This window comes from Kryptolebias marmoratus, linkage group LG3 (genome assembly GCF_001649575.2).
Source record: "Kryptolebias marmoratus isolate JLee-2015 linkage group LG3, ASM164957v2, whole genome shotgun sequence".
Taxonomy (NCBI): Eukaryota; Metazoa; Chordata; class Actinopteri; order Cyprinodontiformes; family Rivulidae; genus Kryptolebias; species Kryptolebias marmoratus.
The window spans coordinates 6,630,329-6,650,740 of record NC_051432.1 but is presented as its reverse complement, the minus strand read 5'-3'; the positions used below and the strand labels follow the sequence as shown (position 1 = coordinate 6,650,740).

Below are 20,412 nucleotides of genomic sequence, written 5' to 3'. Positions count from 1 at the left end.
CGATCCAAGACGGTCACGTGAGTGCGCTGTTCAAAGCCTCTGGTCCTGCTCCTAGTCTGTTCATAATAAAATCCTTAAATCTTCGTCTGTGTGTTGCAAGTCTGAATCCTGTCAAGTCCTGCCTTGTCAGATATGGATGACTGTAGCATTACTGCCAGAACATACGCACTCATACAGACACAAATGTGTTGGATATGATCAGACAGTGTACTCCTTCACTGTTTGGTCTTCAGCCTTCAGATATATGAGGTGATAACATTCAAATAAAACATGCAAAATGACAAATTTTATAGATATCCAAGCACCAATACGAACATATCTTCAACTCTACGCAGGTATCATGGAGGGAAAGGCTTGAGTCAAATGGTTGCAGTAAATTGAGGATCAATAAAGGAAAAGATAAACTGACAGAGACTGTAAAACCCTGAGCAGCAATAAATCACAACACTGAGAAACTTAAAAGAATTCCTCCCCCGAGAAGCTAGTGTATAGACATGTCCCGAACACGTTTTATCCGTTTTCCCCGATGGATTTATTTTTCATCTCTGCCATCTGCCAATAAATAAATGCTATTTTTTTGAGATCTACATGACACTTTATGCCAATCACACCCTATTAACCATATTCAGAGGAGTCAGGGTTTGAAGAAAACTTTTTCCAGCGATTTTTCCCTCTGACCTGTTTTATCAGCTTTGATGTTTCTTGTTTCTGTCATAACAGCTTTTCAAATGCTGTCTAAAACTCCAGCACAACTAAGTACCCAGGCTTGCATTAGATTCAAGCTTTTACTTCTTCAACATCAGTAGGTCTTTGCAGGCTTACATACTATTGAGTGCACTGCACCAGCCTGGCTCAGGAAGCTTCATCCTGCAGCCCAGCACTCATACTGACTCCTACCTACCTTAACGAGACTTCGCTTTGCAATTCTAAACTTAACCCTCCTGAAGCCCTCAAAAGACAAAGAGAGGTAGAGAAGCCCTTGTAACTTTGGGTCAACTTGACCTGAAGGTCATAGGAGGGTTAAATCAAAGCAGGACTTTTTTGTACATAATATCACTGTATCATAATGTACAGTATTTTTGTATGTTCATTGTGGTTTATAAGGCACTTCTTTTCAGCATTTAAATCCTTACCGTCTCCAAACAGCATCAGAATAGCCAGATCCACAGCTCGTTTCCAGCCCGAGTCTTTCTGGATGGCGATGCCGTAGCCGGTGGAGGCGAACACTTTGCCGCTGCCGATGGTCACCAGCTTACAGCCCTCGTCTCTGCCGGCCATGTAGTTCAGCACTGCAGCGTCGTAGATGAAGGCATCTAATTTTCTGCAGAGCATAAGACATAAAAAAAGGAAACATTTCTTCATACAGTCAAGATACTTGTACCAAAGAAAATATACACAAAGATGTTTCTCTGTTGCTGCTGAAAAATATCCTAACTGGTGTATCTAACAATGTTGAATACCTTTGGTAAGCAAATAAGTCTTTTGTTTTCTTACCATCAATAATCAACCTTGTTACATACATCACTATATAATATTAATATTCTTTAACTCCTTATCTCAAAAAGATTATTTCACAAAATTATATATATATTAAAGTCTAATCTTTAAACCCATCATCTCCATCCTAAACATGTTTTTTTTAATGAAGCTTCTAGTTTATAGGTTTAAGCTGATCTGAGATAAAAGCAAAACAGGAACAAACTAAAGAGTTTAAGAATTATGTCTGTGAAGAAGTAAAAAGAAGTAGTCGGCTTGTGGTGCCCAGAGTTCAAACCAGCTGTGGTAAAATGGATTTTCATCATTATTCTGCTCACTGCTTAAATCTACTTCAAATATTAAATGTTTAACAACACCTTAAAGACTCCTCTTCTGTCCTGTTCTTTTTTTTCCTTTTAGTTAATCACGTTGACCACTTTAACATGCTCCCTAAATTGTTATTTAAATTGCCTGCTCCGTTTGATTCTTTACGTTTTTAATCTTTTAACACAATAGGCTAGTCTTTTATGTGATATTTTTCTATTATTATTATTTAAACTCTGACTTGATAAAGTGCATGATTCATACAAACTGAATAAACCTAATTTGCATAATATGATGTTAAACACAGAGGGAGCTGGTTCATACTAGCTAGTTTAGTTTAATTGTGACAAGTTTAAAAATGCCTCTGATGAAACCAAGAAAAGTGGAAACTTTATAATCCAAAACTTTTGAATTCTTTCTTCATGGTGACCTGATGTGCATTTATTTGGAATTATTTCATTTGTAATGTGACAATTAAAGTCTCTTTATTTTAGCTGTATTTAATAACAAATCATAAAACATTTCCTAGACAAATTACAATAAAACGTTTAGAAAATGAACAGTCTGCGTACATCAGCAGAAAGCATTTAAATAGAAATTGTGTATTTTACAAGAAGCACTACAATGTTGCAGAAATATTTTACTTTTCATTGTTAAAAAGGTAGATCCACAGAAGACCAGACTGAGGAAGTGCTTTGGATGCAAGCCGTTCCTATTTAACTTGCTTCCACTCTATTATAAGTCACTTCTATTTTAAGTTGCTCTGTTGTCATGGAGTTGCTGAAGCTCTGCATTATGAAGTTCACTTCTTCATCTCTTCATGAAGAGCCCCCACCCACAGCGAGGGGCTTCTTGCTCGCCCCCAGCTGTGGCTACTGTTTGAATCTAATAATGATGGTCTAACTATGTGGCTTTGTGAGCCGGGATCTCTGTGCTCAGTGCTTTGGCTACGATGAGTCCCGCAGAAATGTCATATTCTTCTTGTAATTGACCCAGAGTCAGTTGTCAGATTGACATGACAGGTCTCGAGCTTCTTCAGCTACCTTCAATGTTTTCCTCAGGGCTCTCCTGTGGCCATTCAACATCAGAGCGTCTTATTTTCTCAGCAGTACTTGATCAAATTGTTTGAGGACAAGGAGAAGAAAAAAGAGAAATGTAAAACTGTAGTTATCAAGCAGAAACGTTGCTGTTCTAAAAGCAAGCGTAAGGCAGATGTAGGCCCCCACTGGGTGCTCTTTCACATTTCCCCAAATTCCCCCTCTTCCTCTGTGTCCCTCTCTTTAATGTTTCATCATATTTCCTTTGTTTTGCATCAGTTTGACACGTTCCAGATCTTTAACACTGTCTCTTTGATTTCTGCTGACATCCTTTCATCTCCCTCCTTCCTTACATCCCCCATCTGTCTCTGCAGCCTCGTCCACCCACCACCCTCCTCTCCGTCCCCTCCTCACCCGGTCTTCAGACTGTACAAGGCCTCATCTACATTCTTCTGGTGGAAGCTGGTCATGTAGGCGTGCATGTCCCTGTAGTTGTTGCGAATGTTACGCTCTGTGCTTCCGTTGGGCACCGTACCAAACCGGAATGGTGGTGAGAACTCGTTGGGCTTCTGAAACTGTGGTGCGGGGAAAAAAATAGAAATAAAAACAGGAATGCTTGTCAGGATGTAAGATGGAATAGACATTTAAAAGTACTGATTAAAAAGAAAAAAAGAGACACGTATTTGAAAAAGCTCAAAGGTGTTTTATTTGCTAAAAGCTGTAAGAAAATAACATGACAAAATCAAATTTCTTAAACACATCTGTTCTGTACACCAGATGAGGTTAGCAAATTCAGAGGCAGTAAAATAAATGAGGGAGTACCAAATGTTTAATTTATTTTATGTTTAATTTTATTAGTAATTGATTTGTAACTTACTGAATGTCTGATAATCAACTCTAAATTTCTAGGTCCAACTTGGCATCATTACAGATCTCAACCAGTTAAATTAGGCATTTGAAATACTCATTTTAAAAATTTACTTTAAATTAATTACCCAACTATCACAACTAAATAGTTTACGCCTTAAGCTAATTGGCCTTAGTCAACACAAAACTGGCTGCTATAAATCAGTTCATTTTACAGATATTGTGCTAAACTTTGCTGTGGTAGTAGCTGAGATTCATTTACAGCACATACTCTGAGCCTGACATTTTGCAATTTCACATGAATTTTGCACATCATTTACAAGGTTTGACCTAAACAACTACAACTCTCATTTCTCAACACAAGAATACTTTAGTCTAAAACTGTAGCATGAAAGTCAACGGGCGATATGCATTCCTTCAAGTTAAAGTTAAAGTACCACTGATTAGGAATGCTAGGCCTTTAATTTTCTCTCTGTTTTATCTTTTTAATGAGTCATTCTTTTCAAAAAAGGTTCCCTTCGGGGTGTGGAGGAGCACTTTGGGAAAACAAGTCAAAACGTCTTAAAATTGCTAGACCCTTTTGTAAACTAATCTAAGAGAGACTCTCTAACCAAATCAAACTAAGATAATGTTTAGTTGCAGCCCTCGGTCATGTTCTTCCTGTGATCCCTTTCAGATGTGAACTTCATCCACCTGAAAGCATCTGAATGTGTTGGCTTCATGTAACCCGACATTAAAAGTCACGACAAAAGATGCACCGAGCCAAACCTAGTAACACCTGAGTAGGAGTGTGTTAATATGACACACAATCTCCTTTTCATAGGAATTCATCTGGATGCATCATTTCATAAATAACACCGCTCTGATTAAGCTCCTCTGTGCCATTATCAGATGCAGCAAATGAACTAGAAAAACACTGCGAATGACTGGATTTTGATCTTGTTTTATTAGCAAGACCAAGACCAAAATTTAAAGTTTTCTAAAAGCCATCCTTCTACAGGATGAACAGAATGAGCAGATTTTTAGTTTAAGACTTATTTGCCCAACTTGTTACAGTATGAGGAAAAAACTCAACACGAGTGGGCGATGCATTAAATATATATGATGTTGTTTCATGTGAACTTTCTAACGTGAACCAATTGCGTATCAGAAGAGAGGTAAAGAAATTAGCAGGCATTCAGAGACTGTAAATTTATAGACGAAGGACTCGTTTCCAGAGGAAATAAAAACAGGGCTGGATCTATTACCAGGGAGTGGTTCAGATTTCTCATGGAAGATGTTGAACAACAGTGGCTTTGCTACTGAGATTAATTGTTTTTTTGTGCTGAGGGATCTGGGAAAGAAACAACTTTCCTGATTACAGAGGTTTATAAAAGTCAGCTCACCACCAGTCATCAATATTGCTCTGATTATCTGAAAGCTCCAATTTGCCCAATAATGTTAAAAATGGAAGAAAAGAAGCTCGGCACGCTCTGAGAGAAAACTCGGCTAACTCAAAGACTCGTGGAGACTTTGAGGCGTGGTAAAACAGAGTTGGTCGTTCCATGAAGACATAATCAGTGAACAAAAAGGTCAGAGGATGGGTTATTGTCATCATCAAATGGTAATCTGGTTGCTGTGTGGACTGGCTTATTCTGGTCGCTGCTCTGCTGTCTTGTGTCAAAGTTTATTTTAGAACAGTGGTCATTGTGCTTTAACATTAATCATTTTATCAAGCTCCTGGTCACAATTTGTACTGTGTTTATTTTCAGCCTAAGTGGACTTTCATGATTGTTTTTTCCTGCTTTTTACAAAATGTGATATTATTTAATAGGCTGCTGCTCTGATCCCTGGTCACTGAACAGTATTCTGATGACCTCAGTGTTCAGCTCATATGTGCACTCTCATATTGCGTCAACTATTGCCATTTAGTTGGTTTAGTGTCTGGTTGTTATTAATTTTGCACTCTGGTCTGCTGTCACAATTGAACCCCTGGTGCCCTGGTGTGATTATTGGTCAGAAGGATTTGGGCTCACGCCACAGAACCTGTTGGTTGTTTTTGTAATTACGGTCTCAAGCTCTGGTCTTCAGCTTTTAAATTGCTTTGCTAACCTGCACTTCAGTTGTTGTTTTGAAGCTGAACTGGTTCAGAGCTGCTGTTGAACTACGTGAGGAGACAGTTTTAAGGTTTTTTTTATTTTTTATTTTTTGCTTTGTTTTGTTTTCTGATGGGGGACTGAGGGCCAGAATGCTAAGGTGTGAGAGTCGTGGATTACCACTAAATTAAAAAAGTTGAAGTGAACAATAATACAGCAATTAGGAGCAGTTTTTAAAATACAGTAGGTTGCAAAATTATTCATCCAGCTTGGCTTATTTTGTTCTGCAATGGCTTTTTCCTTCTATTCAGTCCAGCTCTGTGCAGCTTATAGTGGTCCTATGAACAGATCCTCCCATCTCTGCAGAAGAGTTCAGCTCCATCAGGGTTAACTTTTCTCTGAATAATCCCCTCCTTATCTGGTCTGTGAGTTTTGGTGGATGACCCTCTCTTGGCAGGTTTGCTATGGGGACATATTCTTTCCATTTCCTGATAATAGAATTAATGTTGCTCCATGGGATGTTCAGGTGTTGAGATTTCTGTTCTTATAAACCAGCCCTGATTTATATTTTATCAACAGGTTTGTCTCTGACCTGTGTGGAGTTCCTTTATCTCTGTGCTGTCTCTTGGTAAACCTGACTACTTCGAGGTGTTGCAATGGTGTTGTTTCTGGGGACTATTACAACAGGTGTAAACGTATACACCTAGATCATTTGACACTTAGAGCCCACAAGCGGCTCTTATTTAAATAATTACATGGCTTCTGAAGGTAATTGTTGGGGCTTCAAAGCAAAAGGGGTAAATAAATGTGCATGCATCACTTTCAGTTTTATATATTGTTAGAATGACTAAAAACATTTATCCCCATTTAACATCATTAATCTGGAATATTTAGTGCTGGTCTTTCACTTATAATCAAACAGAAAATTAATTTAAACTCCATGTTGTAAGACAACAAAACAGAAAGATTAGCATGGAGGGTGAATACTTTGGCAACCCACTCTGTTATGAGATATATTGTGTAACACAATAAAGTCCCTGGATATTGGAATATTAGTTTTATACCACATCACTCAGTATTACAAATCCATTCATCATTGCAGAACCTGTTTCACAAGTTTAAATGCGCTGGACACAAATGTTTTCTGCTGATTCTGCTTCACGAGTTAAAACTAAATGTAACGGCAGCGTCACAAGGCAAAGCGTTCAACGTTCTTAATCCCTCGCGTGAAAAGAGCTCTAAACCCACACTCACATTTACACACCTGCTCCTTCACGCAACAATCTGTAATGCTGCGTTAAATTCTCACCTTTTTGTCTGACAAGCCCGACACCTGGTCCACGTACTCCTCCTGGATCATGAAAGCGGCCAAGTTGGCAGTGTAGGAGGCCAGGAAGATGACAGCGAAGAAGGCCCACACTGACACCATGATCTTACTGGTGGTGCCTTTAGGATTCTGCACAGGAACAGAGTTGTTGAAAACCAGGCCCCACAGCAGCCAGATGGCCTTACCGATGGTGAAGGAGGGGCCGCCAGGCTCTGGGGGGGACAGAGTGGCAGATGGGGTTCAGAATATTTGTATTTACTTGTGACCACTTTTGTGGGAGACAAATTTCAGATGGCAGTGAAAAAAAAAAAACAGATTTATTCCTATCATTGAATTTGTCAGAGATCTCAGCATGTGCTGTGCAGTTCCCATCTACTCCTGCAGCCACTGTGGTGACAACCTGCTTTTACACACTCGCTGTGTTCCACCTACCTCTATGTCTGTATGACAAGGTGTCAGGAAGCAAATACTACCTACAGTAGCTCAGTGGTGGAGAAAACGAGAGTGGGGAGGGGGCAGATGGACGCACAACAGGCTACAATTATGCTACAGCTGGAGCAGCGGTATAGAGCAGTCTTACATAACCCAGCGATTAAACCACTCAACCCATACAACGCTGCTGCAAGACATAAAGAAAACAACTTCCAGAGTATTTATTTATGTGCTTATTATACCTCTGATCTTTAACAGAAAACAAGGCGCTGAGGCACCTTTCTGAATTTGTCTTGAGTGGCTGCCATTCCCCCAGACTGATGAAAACTAAAGGAGAAAAAGGCAGATTGAATCTGAGCCACTGAATCTGATAGGCTCATTGATTTTAACAACTTACTGAAATTGCATTTGATTCAACGCTGATTCTATTCTGTCATACACTGTTCAACCTGACCCATATTTTCAGTGTATAGCTATAGTTCTCGTTCTGTGCAGTGATTGGTTATATAGCCTGCAGCTATATAACAATAGTGGAACAATAGTGGAATTTCTGAGACCAGCACAATAAAACGAGCTTAGTTACGCAGGAACAGGGGAGTCTGTTCGCACAGTGAAGCTTAGAATACTTAAGATCACCTATCTGCATCTTGTCAATGATCTTCTTCATTAGTGAAAGAGCTTAAGTGACTGTCAATGCAGATAAGTCCTCAAAGGCATCAAGTAGAAACTACAAGCGCTCCAGTTGCACTCATTCAGACAGGATTGTCAAAGTAATTTAACACCTGCAGTTTTCCATTTGAATGGTGCATTCAAGGAAAAGAAAATTGAAGTCTTCATTTTAGCACATCAGACTGCTCGACATTGTACTTCATTGCCACCTTTTTGCAGCAGGAATTACCCTGGCCATGTGTGTGTATGTACATGTACTCTGAGCGTGGATGTGTGTGTGTGTGTGTGCGTGTGTGCTCTCACCTCGTCCATCTGCCAGACAGCGATTGTAACCCACCGGGCTGAAGTACTCGAACACAAAGACAGCTACCGCCGACACGATGAGCAGCATCACGAACATCATCACCCAAACGTCAGCACTGAAGGGCTCTGAAACAAAAACAAGGAGGAGACGTGCTTACAGATGGAGGTCTTGAGACTGAGAGAGGATGGCCATTAAACCAACTTTAACCCCACGGTACCAACAGGATTATTTGTATTCAGATATTGCTCTCTGTGTGCTGCTCGTGTTTATGGATTTTATGGGAGATTGTGTGAACGCCGACGGGAGTAAAGACTAATGGAGAGGAAACTGAGTGTGAGTAAAATCATGTAGTCGTTGAAGTGAGCACATTTTTATTTCCACTTTGACAGCTGTTCTTAGGTACCTGCCATCATTAACAGAATAAATTTGTCCAGGTGTCAACTTTAAACACAACAAATAGTGAGAGGAGAGTTTGCATCACTCTAAATTAGTCTCTGAAACGCCTTAAAACATATTTCCAATTGAGGATTCAAGGACAGTCTGTAATTTTCATGTTTTTTACTTCTTTAAACTGGTTTTAGTTGTATGATTTGTTATTAAGCGGTAGTTTTTCTCCCCTCCTAAGTATGTGTGTTGTCTCATCCCAAACCCTTTTGCACTTGAAAAGTCACACATCATTACACTCTCACTTCTGTGCTTCACTGTTAGAACATGGAAATCTCCAAGTTCTTCTTGTAGTTTTGAACTGAAGTGTAAGCAGCCGGGGTTTTACTTTTTACGCGTTTACCACGTCTTTACTTTGAAAAATAATGTCTTAGATGACTGAAATGCAAGAAGGTTTTTACGTTGAAACTGTAATAGCGAACATTTGTCATTATCACTCCTCTCACCACAACCACGAATAAAAAAGGATGTCAGAAAAACAAAAAGACAGCAGTAATTTCTGTAACTTGCTGATATGGAAACAGTTTCAAACAGAGTGAGAAAACATAAAGGATTATCTGCAGTGATTCAAGCTGCTTCTCAGTGAGAGTTTAGGACATTTGTTTTGATAAATGTTGGCAAATTATGGCTTCTACATGAAGCTAAACTCTGGCAGTTTGTGGCATGAGACAACATTATTTTTCAAAAAACTAAATCCCTTTAAGTGCCAAAAACATTTCCAATTTTCTACAAGTTCTGTGTGATAAGAAATAGCTCAAGATGAGTCACTAATGTCCCTGTATTAGGAATTACTGGTTCTGAATTTAAGAATAAAACAAGAGTGATAAGGACACAGGGTCAAACACCAAAAGGTTAGTGATTTTGTAAAAATAATCAATTTTTAAACAATTGTTCAGCTCAATTTATGGGTTACAGATTGCGCATTTATCATGTGCTATGTGTCTGTTGTGTACATTTAGGGGTGCTTCATTTTGCCAAAAGCAGCAGGTGAATTTCTCCTCACCTAGAAAGGCAGAGGGAGAGACAGTTCCGTTGCTCCGGGAGACCATGACGCTGATCCCCGTCTCGATGAAAGGCACAGAGAAGTCAATGACCTCTGACCTCTCCTCATTGATGGTGAGCGAACCCACAGCCATGTGGGCATTCTTGAACACCACCTGAGGGCCGAGCAGATGGACACAAAGAGAGAAAAACATGAGCTCAAACTATCCACCCTCTCAGCTGCGAGTCTTGTCTGATAGAGAGAAGGCAGAAGGGAAAAGAGGATAATTTCTGACCCCACACAGCTCAAACCTGCCTAGTTTCAGAGTGTGTTGAGGTATATTTAGCTGCATATTTCTGAAACATGTGGCCATAAATAACAAAAAAAGCACACACTGGGTTAGTGATATCCATGCCAGAGAGAATAAAACAATCTACACACTCTTGTCTCTCTGTCACATTTCTTCCTTGAGGCCTGATCTCTCACTTCATTGTTTTCTGCATCTGTTCTCCCCTCATTCAAATGAAATCATTAGCTGCTCACTTAGGCATTAAAATCTGCACCGCACATTTGCATAGCATTGCCTTTATCAAAATGCATACCTCAGGAGTTTTACACAAGCAGCCATCAGCTCAAGTTGGACTTTAGATGTTAAGTTGTGACACGATCAGTTAAATCGGGCAACACGTTTATTTAAGAAGGCTGAACTGTGCTGAATGCCAAATGTGTCATGTGTGCAAGAGAGATGTGGGGTTTGCCCGAGGCTGCTTTCTCCCTCCACTCCAATTGTTCTCTCTTTTTCTCTACATCTTCTGTATTCGTCCTCCGTCTCTGATTGGGAGCCCTCATTGAACCCCCCTGAGGTTTTCTGGATCTGATCACAGCTTCCCCTCAGGCCAGGTTGTGGGAAACAAGGACTATAGCCGGCATGACAGAGACGGTGAGAAACTAACAAGAGAGATTGATATTCAAATAGTATAATCAAGACTGCCAAAAATAAATAAATACAGTTCTGTGAGCACCGCTGCACTTGGCTGGCTGTGGAAACATTTACTTCAAGTGTTTTGTCGATTTTAAAAATCCTGAGAAGCAGGCACTGTATCCCTGTAGGGGGAAATAAAAGCAGCACAAGTGTTGAGAGGATAAAAAGAAAAGAATAAAGAACATCCCTATGTTGAATAAATAAACCGATAAAGTATAAATGAATCCATATCTTATTCACGCTGAGTTACGTGCTCGGCCCTGTCGCAGAAAGAGTCCTGTCGCATCTGTTCTGTTTCTTGCTGACATCTGCCTGAGGCTAAATTAAAAGGCTACACCTGGAACAACAGCTCCTCTCGCTCTGCATATCAGCAGATGTTAAATCGATCTGTGCGAGCCGAAAAGAGCTTTTCGTGCATCTGAGGTGTCGCTTTGTTTTCGCCGTGTCAAAGCGTGGCGAGTCTGACTGAGTGCACAGCAGAGCTCGAAGCCAGCGGCGACACGTCGTCCGAGCTGATGAGCTAAACGGATGAACAGGGGCGCAGCTGCAATAAATGTACACGTTTACTCCACTGGCTCTGATGCAAATCAGAGAAATGCACCTATTGTTACTTTATTTTGGATAAACGGCCCCCACGTGTCCCTCTGATGGTTCAGAAACATTTGCATGGTGATATCTCCGGCGTTCTGCTGCAGTGCTCTGCCAGCTGTGAAATCCACAATCAGCTGGTGTGCCAGCAGGTCTGCACGAACTGTCACTGTGGGTATTTTCAACCTGCTTACAGACCAGGCAGAGCCAATGCTTCGCTCTGCTGTTGGGATAAACGGCACCTCATTCAGTTTATAGGTGGATGGTTAGGTGGTGATTAAACAAAAGCAGGGGAGTGGCTATAGGTGGGCCTGGCGGGGCCTGGGCCCACCTACTCCAATAGCTCAGTTTCAGTTTTTACTCCTTCTTTGATGCTTAAACAATTCAATTATAAAAAGAAAGAAACAAAGGAGGGATTTTCTCAGGCACAAATTAAATAACCTTACTAATAATGCAAATGACCTTATAACCTTATATTGTCTGTGAACTGACTGTACATAACAAATGCAATGTACCTGGTTTGTCTCTGATGTTTTATATGGCTGCTGTGTCTGAGGCAGATCCATTTAGTCCAGTGGGATTTATTTGTTTGTAAGGACTGCAGAGGTAGATCCCTACAGACCACCGCTTCCCAAAGACGGGTTCAGGACTGAATCCTCGCCACTTTTTATTGGTTAGTGGATTGAAATTTTTAGAGTTTGGATTGATGATGTACAAAAAAAATATCCAGAATTTTATTTATCATCCTAATTGTTTTACTCCCGATTTGTGAGATAGCTGCAAAATTTAATTTTTGACCTTGTTGATTTTCTGTAGGCATAATTTTTTTAAAACAATTTAATAAACTGATATTTTATGTTATAAAGTACCTTTATACTAAATATCAGCTGATCTGATGCATCAGCACATGTTTTTCTAACCACAGTAAAATTTGGTAACCAAGTTGAAAGTGCTTCTCAGTAGTGATGTCAAACTCAATCTTTTCACTGAATAAACATTAATAATAGTTAATTGTTAATTTAATTTATCCTTACCACTCAGTAAGGTAACACATTCACTAAATAACATTTGCTGAAAGTTTCATGGCAAAATCTAAGAATAATTTTTGTGACGGGTTGCTACTTTTTACATTGTTGAGTGAAGATTCAAGGACCTCAATTAATCCAGAATCTTGGATTTTATTCAGTGTTTTAATTTGTTTGAATCAATATACATGATCTTGGAATGATTTGAAATATTCTTCAAGCACTTTCAAATGAAATTATTTGCTTTGAAATAAACTTTGTGAAAATTTTATTGTAGCAGACACAAGTTTCTGCCCCCGTCATCCTACAGGCCGATTAGTTATGGAACCGCTGTTGCAGAAAACAGCACCAACATACAAGAAACATTGTTCCAGTTTTATTTATTTCACAAGTTGTTTAAATTTGGTGGCCCACCCACCCACTTCAGACCCTCTTGTAAACTCATTTCTGGCTGCGCCTCTGAGCAAAGGATGCAGTGTGTGCAGGGAGTGTTAAAGGAACCTCACCTCTCCCACCATGCCGTTCCAAGTGCCGTTAACCTTCTTGCCGTGCTTGCCATTGGTGACCAAGTACAGGTCGTAGGTGAACTTGACCGTCTTCGCGATCTTCTTCAGGATGTCGATACAGAAACCTTTGCAGCAGCGCTTGATGTAAATTCCTGAATCGCCTGTGTGATTGCTGTTGTTTGGTGTCGGGGAGAAAGAGAGGAAACAGAACAGAGAGACCAGAGGAGAAAGTTTCAGCAATCTCAAATTCAACGCCACATTTATAAGACAGCGCAGAAGAGAGCTGTGAAAACTTTTGATCAAGCTCTTGTTAAAACGTAGACCTCTGAAGAATTATCATTTCTGGAAGACACGTAGAAGATGGGATTATTATTATTTCTTTTGACCAAATGCAATTTAATGAAAACTCTGAGCAAACTCATTAATGATAAAACCAGATGCACAATGCTGCCATCACATTTCCGCACAAAACCAAAAACTAATAAGCTACATCACTGGTTGGCTGGTTTTTGTAAGCAAGTCTTTTAGTCAGCAGAATATTAGATTTTCCATTTGCAATAAATAAAATAATAACTTATTAGAATCTGGCTTTTATTTTCACACAAGTAAATAAGTTTAAAAGCTGCCCAATTATAGAGTAATGGAAGTCAAAGCCCGACCCACAGTGAGGCAAACATCTAACCAAACTGTGCGTCATCAGTCAGTGTGTTGTTGGCTCAAAGCGGACACAGCTGCAGGAGCACAATGGCAGCTTTGGCAGAGCCTCCAGATTAAAAACTAATGTCTTAGTGGTTTTCTCTCCTCACACATAAGTGTGTTCATTTTGCTTAATCCTGATGCCAGTGTATAAAATTAAGCTGTAGCAAGTAAACAACCTTCACCATAAAATACACTGTGTAACATGGAATAAAATGAGCACACGGGTTTAGTCATCTGAGCCCACATACCGTACATCTGTCACTCTGGGTTCAAAGACAACACGGCTCTTTGCTTCTAGCGCGTGGAATATTTTCGTCCGAAAATAATCCTGCATATTGTGTGTGCCATATTGTCGCCAATTCTTATTAATGTAGCATGCGCGAGGCTGTTGGGAAAGACACCGCGAGACGAGGGACACCGAAGAAAGATCAGATTGAAGGACGTAAAATAAAATCCCTGAGTTGGAAGATGTACGGCTGCCTCGGGTTATTTTAGGTAGGTCAGGGATGAAAGGGAGCCCATTGAAGAAAAATTCATTATCACTCTCTGAGAACGAGAGGACCAACGTGAAGAGGGGGGGAAAACAGGGACAGAAACTGAGCCAATGTTCCAGTTTGCAGAGGTGAAACAAGTCAAAGTCATCACAGCACTGAAAGATGCGATTACAGAAGGCTGGAGCAACAGAACAGCGACAAAGAAGCCAAATACACATTAAAAGAGAAAAAATAATTCAGAAACCTCAAAAAAGTCATAACCAAATGGAGTGTTGTATGTCCACGCATGTGCCTTCAGTTTACTAAGATGTTTATGTCTTTATTAAGGATGCCATTACATTACCCATTATTACTATTCATCTGATATTCTTTCAATTTTGGCATGATTTTTAAATAGCTACTCCTCACAGCTTTGGAAAAAACAATCCAAAAACAACAATAAAATGCACGGCTTCATCACAAATAGTGAGCTGGGACTTTTGGTGGCCGTACATCATTCAGCAGAGACAAAATTTGTAAACAAAGAAAAAAACAAGAGAGAAAACTTAGCTCTTTTTGAAACTCAGTAGTTCAGGCACATTATATGGCAGAAACTTTAAACAGGTCACTAAAAGTTTAACTCTACATGACCGAACTGGTATTTTCGTTTATTTTATGGTTTTAACACAACCATAGTTTACGTTTTATGATTTTTCAAGATTTTACAACCTAATGTTGAATTTACAGAGTAATGATTAAACACTCTGTTGTTCCAACAATTTAGCTACCTCTCCTTATTTTCACAATCTCTACACTTTTTACACATTTAAAACATCAAAACTTGGGCAATTTCAGCTTTTTTCATGCAATGTGTCTTCCACTGCTATAAGAGTAATCATTTTCTGTGAAATCCTCCCAGGATGCAGACACATCCCAACTCTCACTGACCTTTGTTGTATTTCAACTTTCTCTTCAAACCTGACCTCGTCATTTCTCCAGCGTAAAAACACATACAAATTAACGTGTGCTGATCAGATGTTTCTGCCGCTCACAGTTTGTTTCGATGCGATGCAGTTTTAGCATAGTGACAGTTTGAGGCTTACTTTCTACTTTGCATTTTGTCTGTCTGTTTCATACAGAGTGCTGTCAGGGAATGAAAGACACAGATGTGTGGTTACCATGGCGACCCCAATAAGCCACTGGCAGCAGCTTTAACTTTTCTTTTGATCTTCTCTACATTTTTTATTTCTGTTAAAATGTCTGCATTTTGTTAGCTTATATTATTACAAAAGTAAATCCCATATTACTGTTGGGTTTTGCAGAAGAAAGTTTCCGTGTGATGGAAATGCCCCTTTTAAAGTCTCCTCTGGATTTTTATCTTGGTTACCGCTGCAGCCACAAGACAAAGACCCTCACCTGAGTTTTAGCTGCTTTCGACACGGCACAGTGTTCCTCATGCAGGTACCACTGAGGGGATCCACGTCCTCCACGATGACAAACGGCGCCTCCTCCAGAGTCACGATGGACAGGTGGTCATCCCGCTCCTCCACATCCGAGTACAGCTCAAAGCGAGGCCACACGTGGTACCTCATCGTTAAAGAACCTCTCTCCCACTTGCCGACCTGCGTGGGTGAGAGCTGTGTGATGAACGGGCAACCATAAAATCCACTTCTAGGTGGTGGGGAGACACTCCAAAACAGGACAAAGTGGCAGACACGTCACATCACGCAGGGTGAGAAACACAGAGCGGGATAAGGGGGGAGAGAAGACATTTACCCTGTCCCACTGTCTGTCCTTGTCTAGAAGTATGATGACCAGCTTGGGGAACATCTGGTGGCCTTTTTCACTGAATGACAGGTTCCGACCCTCAAATGTCACATTCATTACGTACCTGGAAAAAAAAAGGACACCGCTGAGCCTCACAACACCTATTTTGAAATGGTTGAAGAAAAACAAACACTGGTGTTCACTTGTGCTTTAAATTACTCAGATATTGTGTTAATTTGATCTGATGGTATCTGTGGACAGTGACCGCCGTTGGCAGGGACTTCTCCTCCCCGTCCTCAGGGTCCGAAGGATCGATACTGTCCAGATTCTGTAGGACACCCTTAGATATCTGTATGATGTTCCACACTATAATCATGTTCTAGTTTCTAACTTTGCATTCAGTAGTCATGTGGTTCTTTAAACCAAACCACTGGTCTCAGAGGTGTTTTTGACTTTTAACAGTTAAAACAATAATAATAATAATAATGATAATAATAACAATAATAACTGTTGATATAAAAATGTATTCCAAACAATATAACACATAAGATTGTGCTAAAATTGACTCACATAGCCACCTCTTTTAAGCAACAAACATGCTAGCATGTGATTTATGTCACTAATGACTCAGTGCTGTTAATATTCACTGCTAATTATTCAGAAACATGTAACACTAGAAGGGTCCTTTAAGACCGAATTTGTTGTATGTAATTCAGAAAATACACTCTGGTAGGGCAGCAGAGTGGTGTTTTTCTTCCTGCAACAAGACATAAGGCGCTCCAAAGTTTGTGTTTTATTAATACACACAGCAAAAGACAAAGGGGTGGCAAGGTTTTTGCCCATGTCTCTGTATGTGTGTTTGTTTGTCATATTACTGAAATACCTCATGAACCGCTCAACATATTTTAATAAAAGTCTCAGAAATCACTGGACGGACATCCAATTAATGTTTGGACTCAACCCAATTCAAGATGGTTTCCACAGCTAACTGACCTTAGAAAACACAAATATGGCTACAACTCAGTCAGGTTTACAGATACTGAGCTGAAGGTGAGGTAGTGGTTGAGGGTAACCCACAGCATAACACATTTTTACCAGATCTTGCAATGTCGCATCAGATATCATTTACACTGCTTGACCAAGCTAAACCTCTGTCCCTCCTCATCATTAAAGGATTGTATGTTAAACCTCAGCAGGCAATATGCAACACCTTTAAGGAATGTTAGGCATATATTTTATTTTACAGCTAGTTTTTTAAGTGTGCTGGCTTCCTCGTAAAATCTTAGATGTATTTCTAAACTCTTAATGCGAGTACACGTGCCGCTTTGCTTCCACCCTGTGACGGACAAATAGTGTCTCTGTAAGGGATCTTCCTGCTTGTTGTCCAACATCAGTAGCCCTGACACTCAACTCATCAACCACTTGAACTAAAACTTTTGTTTATTTTCTGTGTAGAATTTGTTAGTCTTAGTTTAATCTGTCAAATGTCTGTGTTCTACTTAAAAAATCATGCAATGTCTATTTTTAAACAAGTTAGGTCAAATTGCATGGATCCAAATGAAATTTCTGTGACAGTTCATGGTCAAAATACAGCAGGAATTACTGTAGTTACATCCCACATCCTATGCTACTAGATGACAATAATGTCAGCATTAAAGACACACCAAGCTGCAAAAAAGAACATTTGGAGCCTAAATGGAGGTTCTCCAAAAACAACTGTAACTATTTTTTTTTACATTATTCACCTTTTCCTTAATAATTAACACACACGATTTAAGTTTAATGGTGACAAAGTAAGCCAGACGTTTAAAAAAAAGAAAAAAGATAAAAGCAGCTCCATCGATGTTGTGGTTTCTGGAGCACAAAGCAAGAGTGGACATGTGCATAGTAGGCTGCGATGTCATTGTTTTGCCAAAAGCTTTGCTTATCAAGGACAGATGGATAAAAACAAAGTTTTCAAAGTCTCCACTTTGCCAAGGTTTTGTAAAAATCTCAAATTAAAAAAAATAATATTAAAAACTGCATGATGTGCAAATGCAGCAATAAAAGTTTGTTTTACAAAATAACCCTGATGACAGAGCTACGAGGTTTAGGGATCTCTTTTTCATTGTGGAGTAATTCTTTAGGCTCAAACCTCAAATAACAGAAATCACAATGTGTTCAGAGTCAAAAAAAAACAATAAATTAAACAAAAAAAAAAGGAAGGCACTGGATAATTCCACTCCAGGCTCAGTCTGTTAGGTAAATAAAATCATTTCAAATTTGGCTGTTAAAAAACAAAGTAAACGGGATGTAATGTTAGAGTTGTTGAACTGGGCGTCACTTCAGACACAGAAAATACATAACGCTCTCAGCACCACCTTCTAATAAGGACCTCTTTAAAAAGGATTTATTAATGCCTTAAAAATAGGTAATTCATGAGTTTGTAAACACTTTATAAAGCACTGACAATCATTTATAAAACAGACACAAAACTCTTCAAACATTGAAGCAGGCTCACTATTTGGCAGTTCAAGTGTTGCACTTTTGTTAACTCTGGTAAACATTATTTATATAAAGTGTTTACAAACTCGTGACTTATCTATTTCTAAAGCGTTAATAAATCCTTTATAAAGGGGTCTTTATTGGAAAGTGGTGCCACGCTCTCATGTACAAAAGACAGGAATTTATAATGTTGTATCCAAGTATAAAAAAAAACGTTTCATCATCTGTCTCTTTTAGTGTCTGTTTAACTAACTCTTTATACAGTTCATTTTATTCTCCTTGTTATTTTTTTTTATCAGTGGTCGTAATAACCTTGATAATTTATGCAGGACACAGCAGCAGAACCCCTCCAAAGGTGACCCAGTTTGAAACATATGGCACCTGAGAAGGAGGACTGAGAAGCAGAGGGAGAGAGGAGTGACGAGCGCTGCGAGGTGGAGGAGCAGAAGGAGGAGAGGGAGGGAGTGAATCCATATCAGTATATACAGTATATGTGTCAACAAGTGTAGCGGGGTGGCAGATAAGCTGGAATCATTGCTTTCGCTCCCAGCCGCCTCCTTCTCTCCCTCTTCCTCATTCTGATCTGTGGGCTGCCATCACCATGGAGACGCTCTGCCTCTGAAACAATCCACTGGAGAAATAAATATCTTGAATGCAAGCAGTAAGGAGCTGTGTGTGTGCGCGTGTGTGTGAAGACCTTGTAAGGAGGTACGGAGCAAATTGTACCCATCATCGTGTCCAACCAAAGTCAACAGTGTGAAATAAAGACAATAAATCTATTCACAAGTGCAAAAGAAAAAAAAGAGAAGAAAATCAGACAACAGATGAGACTGAAATCTACCCAAGATTTTATCACAAGTACATCCCACTAAAACATTCAGTGCCTCTAACAGTGATGTCTTCGACTTTATTTATAGAGCAGCCTGTGCTCTTTAAGACACACGCACGCCGAACTAAGCAGCCTAAACGCTTTGAGCAGGTCAATAATACGACTCAAGCCTCCATGAAATGCCTATTGCTGCATATGGCTGGCTAGCACGCTGCAAGCGCTGTAATGCGCCTGTAACATGGGATTAGCCCCCTAGGAGTAATCTCAGTTTGAATAGGCAAGAACAACAACAACAACAAAAAAGATCAAGGCGGTGTGGGTGGAGGCTCTGGAGGTCCAACTTGTTGCTATCCGGACGTCATGACAACCCGAGGGACCAGCAGCTGCCCCTGCGAGTGCACGTGTCACCATGACGGAGCGAGCGCGCGGACGTAGGCGTGAGACCCACAACATAGGGACGCGCTGAGGTTCTTTAACACCGCATAATGCAATTTAACGTGTTGCCATGGCGCCCCACAACCACAGCCATTTTTGTGCAATCAGCTGCGTTGCCATGGGAACTGTAATCTCACCCAAGAGGGGCTGTTTGAGAACGAGAGAGAGGGAGGGAGGGGGGGGCGCAAAGGGAGTTTTTATTCAGTCTAAAACGGTTTACCCACTTCCCCTCACGCTGTCTTTCACTCTCAGATCAATCTCAGCGTCTAACCCCTGAGTGGCGCGTCGAGTCGCGCATCAATATGACTCATCTGGTTGTGCATTAACCTGTGGCTTCACAAAGACTGGCGCACGCTGTGAATTTATAGCAGAAGCGGGCGGCTCTGTTTATCATTTTGCGGCTCTGTTCTATTGATGTAGCTTTTATATGTGCCGTTTGATGACAGAGCTCCCCTCTGACTCCAGTGGAAGAGGAGAAATTAAAAAAAAAAAAAGAAAGAAAAAAAAAAACCCAACTGGGATGAGCTACAAATAGAACCTCGTGCAGCTTCGTCGCAGCCATATGCAGCGCTCGCGTGCACCTCGTTCGCCAACTGCTCCCCAACTATAATCACCGGCTGACAGGGGATTTTTTTTTTTTTTATTTAGTTACAGACACAATGAATCATCGGTGACATGAACACAATC

General features: G+C 40.1%; 1 protein-coding gene and 1 long non-coding RNA gene across 7 annotated transcripts in view; one reads left to right on the top strand and one right to left on the bottom strand.

Annotated features, from left to right (window-relative positions):
* grin2bb (glutamate receptor, ionotropic, N-methyl D-aspartate 2B, genome duplicate b) overlaps positions 1 to 20,412 on the bottom strand; it is a 150,431-nt gene that overhangs the window by 23,029 nt on the left and 106,990 nt on the right. For all 6 annotated transcript variants that reach the window (XM_017425779.2, XM_017425782.2, XM_017425783.2 and 3 more), the window contains 8 exons: positions 15,987 to 16,101; positions 15,627 to 15,832; positions 13,039 to 13,210; positions 9,959 to 10,112; positions 8,511 to 8,636; positions 7,089 to 7,318; positions 3,252 to 3,412; positions 1,134 to 1,321 (listed from right to left, as the gene is read on the bottom strand). In XM_017425779.2, the coding sequence (XP_017281268.1) occupies positions 1,134 to 1,321; positions 3,252 to 3,412; positions 7,089 to 7,318; positions 8,511 to 8,636; positions 9,959 to 10,112; positions 13,039 to 13,210; positions 15,627 to 15,832; positions 15,987 to 16,101 (1,352 nt within the window). The remainder of the gene's footprint in view (positions 1 to 1,133; positions 1,322 to 3,251; positions 3,413 to 7,088; positions 7,319 to 8,510; positions 8,637 to 9,958; positions 10,113 to 13,038; positions 13,211 to 15,626; positions 15,833 to 15,986; positions 16,102 to 20,412) is intronic.
* On the top strand, positions 8,614 to 15,739 carry LOC119616910. Its single transcript, XR_005232996.1, has 3 exons — positions 8,614 to 8,844; positions 9,915 to 10,877; positions 15,606 to 15,739. It is a non-coding gene; the product is annotated as an uncharacterized LOC119616910 (long non-coding RNA).